Here is a 2,462-nt window from a genome sequence, read left to right as displayed (position 1 = left end):
TTAAGGGAGTTTTTTCCCTCCAGGAAGGTCAGCTTGAAGAAATTCTTCCATGCAACTTCTTGTATGAAAATTTTACAAGTAATAGGCAGAGTCTAGCACTGAGTTGACTTGATGTGGAAGCTAGACCTTTGGCAGTGAGAGTCAGAGGTAATCATCTTCAAAATGAGAAAGGGTATTTTACACTGGGCCCTAGAGGAGGGTGAGAGTTGGTAGATGGACAGGAGGAGCTAGATGAGAGTGTTAAAGTGATATGGGATAGATGAATGATCTTTGCAAGAGCATTCTGCAGGAGTCTGAACAGATCAAAATGGTGTCGGTCACTGCCAGCAAACAGAATGGTAGAAGAAAAAAATGTTTAGCTGTGTGGATAGACAGGGAAAGCTATGCTTTGGTGCTGTTGTACAAGCAAAATCTGCAAGGGAGCCAGCTATAATGTGAAAGGTAGAATTCAGAGATATCTAAGATAAAGGCATCAATGAGGCTGTAGGCCTTGAAGACAGGTTGATATTGAAGAGGAGTGGATGCCAAGAGAGTCTGGAGGGAGATAGAACCATCTTCTCCATTAGTTGCCTGTTTAATTTGGATCAGGATTAATGGCTGTAGTAGAAATAAAGCAGTGAGACATGAGATAAATATGTATTTATTAACACAACTACCTACAAAGAGAAGGAAGCTTTGATTGAATATGCTAATGATCAAGTCCAAGAGATGGGAGAACTGGAAGGTGGCAGTCATGCTAGTGCAGAGAGCAGATTTCAAGGAGTTCATTGTAGACTGTGCTATAGGCTAATGAAACAGATGGGAATCTTAATTCTGAGCTTCTCCTAGGACAGGAACTTCAAAAGAAACCTTGACAGTTTCACTGAAGGGCCAGAATGAGTATGCAGTAGAGCTAAGTGAAGGAAGTTCCCAGTGTTAATTGGAGACCTCAGGAAGCTGAGAGATGAAAAGGAAGTGGAGAGGGGAATGGGATTACATGTGGGTGTGTAACATGTACTATTATATTGTAAGGGGAAAGAAATAAAGGAAAACTCTTAGAAAGGGAAAGGATGAAAACAAACACCTGGGAGACCAAGTGAGATGCAACTAGTGTGGGTATGGAAGATGGCAGTGGCAATTTCACTCTCAGAGCAAATAATTTATGGTAATGCATTTTTAATGTGTAGCAGCCTTCTTTGTATTCACCATAACACCCAGTTGTGCTCTTAATAAATTCAAAGAAAGGGACCACCAGAGCTATGATGTCCATTTTTGCTATGCTGATATAGCTTTCCAGACTTAGATATTACTACAAGGACTTATGTTCTGACTGTGGTTTTATTTTCTCATCATTATGCATGTTTGTTTACAGAGAGTCATAACAGGCTCTCACAACTCTGAAGCAAATCAGTGTTTGTCTTGAGAATTGTAAATCTGTTTTTCCATGGTAAAAAGTACAGTATGGGTGTTAATATAGCCAAAAGAGTTTTTAATACGAGAAGTCAACAGTGAATTATAATGCCATTTTATGATGGAGCCCCCAAAAATAATTCTTTGCTCCTTCAGAGTAGCAAATCACTTCCCTGTGGGCATCTCACTGATCTGTTTCAAATAATATTTGGGGATATACTACTTGCTCAAAGTATTTTAAGGTGTTGGAATACAGCAAATGTCTCAAACCCCATAGTTATTTATGGCTATTAGTGGGATTAAATGTTGCAGACATTAAGTGAAAGGTAATTTTAAGTAATACCATACATGATATTCTTTTCCAGGTAACGAAGACCAATCAAAACCTGTTGACATCTACAGACTTTTCAGACTTTACAAATCTGTACATGTATGAATGCTGAATATTTGCTAACACTGAGATTGTAATTAAGATTTGGCTTTATCCCGTGACTAATATGAATGTGTTGAAAGCCATCATCTTGAAAGTAGGGTACTTTTTATTAACAGTAAAAATTTGGTCCATGAATATTAGAGCAGATTAATAGTGTCTAGGGGGCAGCATTTCTTTTATATTTACATTGTGCAACAGCAGGAAGAGAAAGGAAACAGCTAGAGAGAATACTCTGTATTTTATATCACATTTTCAGCAGTCCTCAAACTGTAATTAGTCTCCCGTGGCTCAGAAAAAGCGTTCAGGGTAAGGGGGGGAAAAAAACAAACAACCAAACTCCCCTAATTTCCTTGCAGCATCTAGCTGGGTCACTCTTGCTCCCATCGCTGTGGAGGATGGCCGGAGCTCCAGGCTGGCACATCCCCGGCGCACGGGCGGGTGCCTTGGCTGTTCTGTAGTGCCTCTGCTGGATAAACGTCTCACTGCTGCCTTATCCTTCACTCCCCCCTTACTCTCACAACCCTCTTTTAAACCTCTGTAGGGGGGATAAGGGGCAGCGCGACGGCGGGCCAGGGCCGGGCCGCAGGCACTGCCCGCCCAGCCCAGGGGCAGGCCGCTTCCCCGCCGCTGGGCACCGGCG

The 2,462-nt window shown here is 41.8% G+C and overlaps 1 protein-coding gene across 1 annotated transcript in view; it reads left to right on the top strand.

Annotated features, from left to right (window-relative positions):
• Positions 1 to 259: 259 nt before the first annotated feature.
• The window catches only part of TBC1D15 (TBC1 domain family member 15), a 35,384-nt gene continuing 33,181 nt past the window's right edge, over positions 260 to 2,462 (top strand). Inside the window, exon 1 of the mRNA XM_026865034.1 lies at positions 260 to 338. Within this exon, the coding sequence (XP_026720835.1) occupies positions 260 to 338 (79 nt within the window). The remainder of the gene's footprint in view (positions 339 to 2,462) is intronic.

The sequence above is a fragment of the Athene cunicularia genome, assembly GCF_003259725.1.
Source record: "Athene cunicularia isolate RWA chromosome 1 unlocalized genomic scaffold, athCun1 chr1_part2, whole genome shotgun sequence".
Taxonomy (NCBI): Eukaryota; Metazoa; Chordata; class Aves; order Strigiformes; family Strigidae; genus Athene; species Athene cunicularia.
The sequence above is the reverse complement of the archived record's forward strand: the minus strand, read 5'-3'. Positions and strand labels throughout refer to the sequence as shown.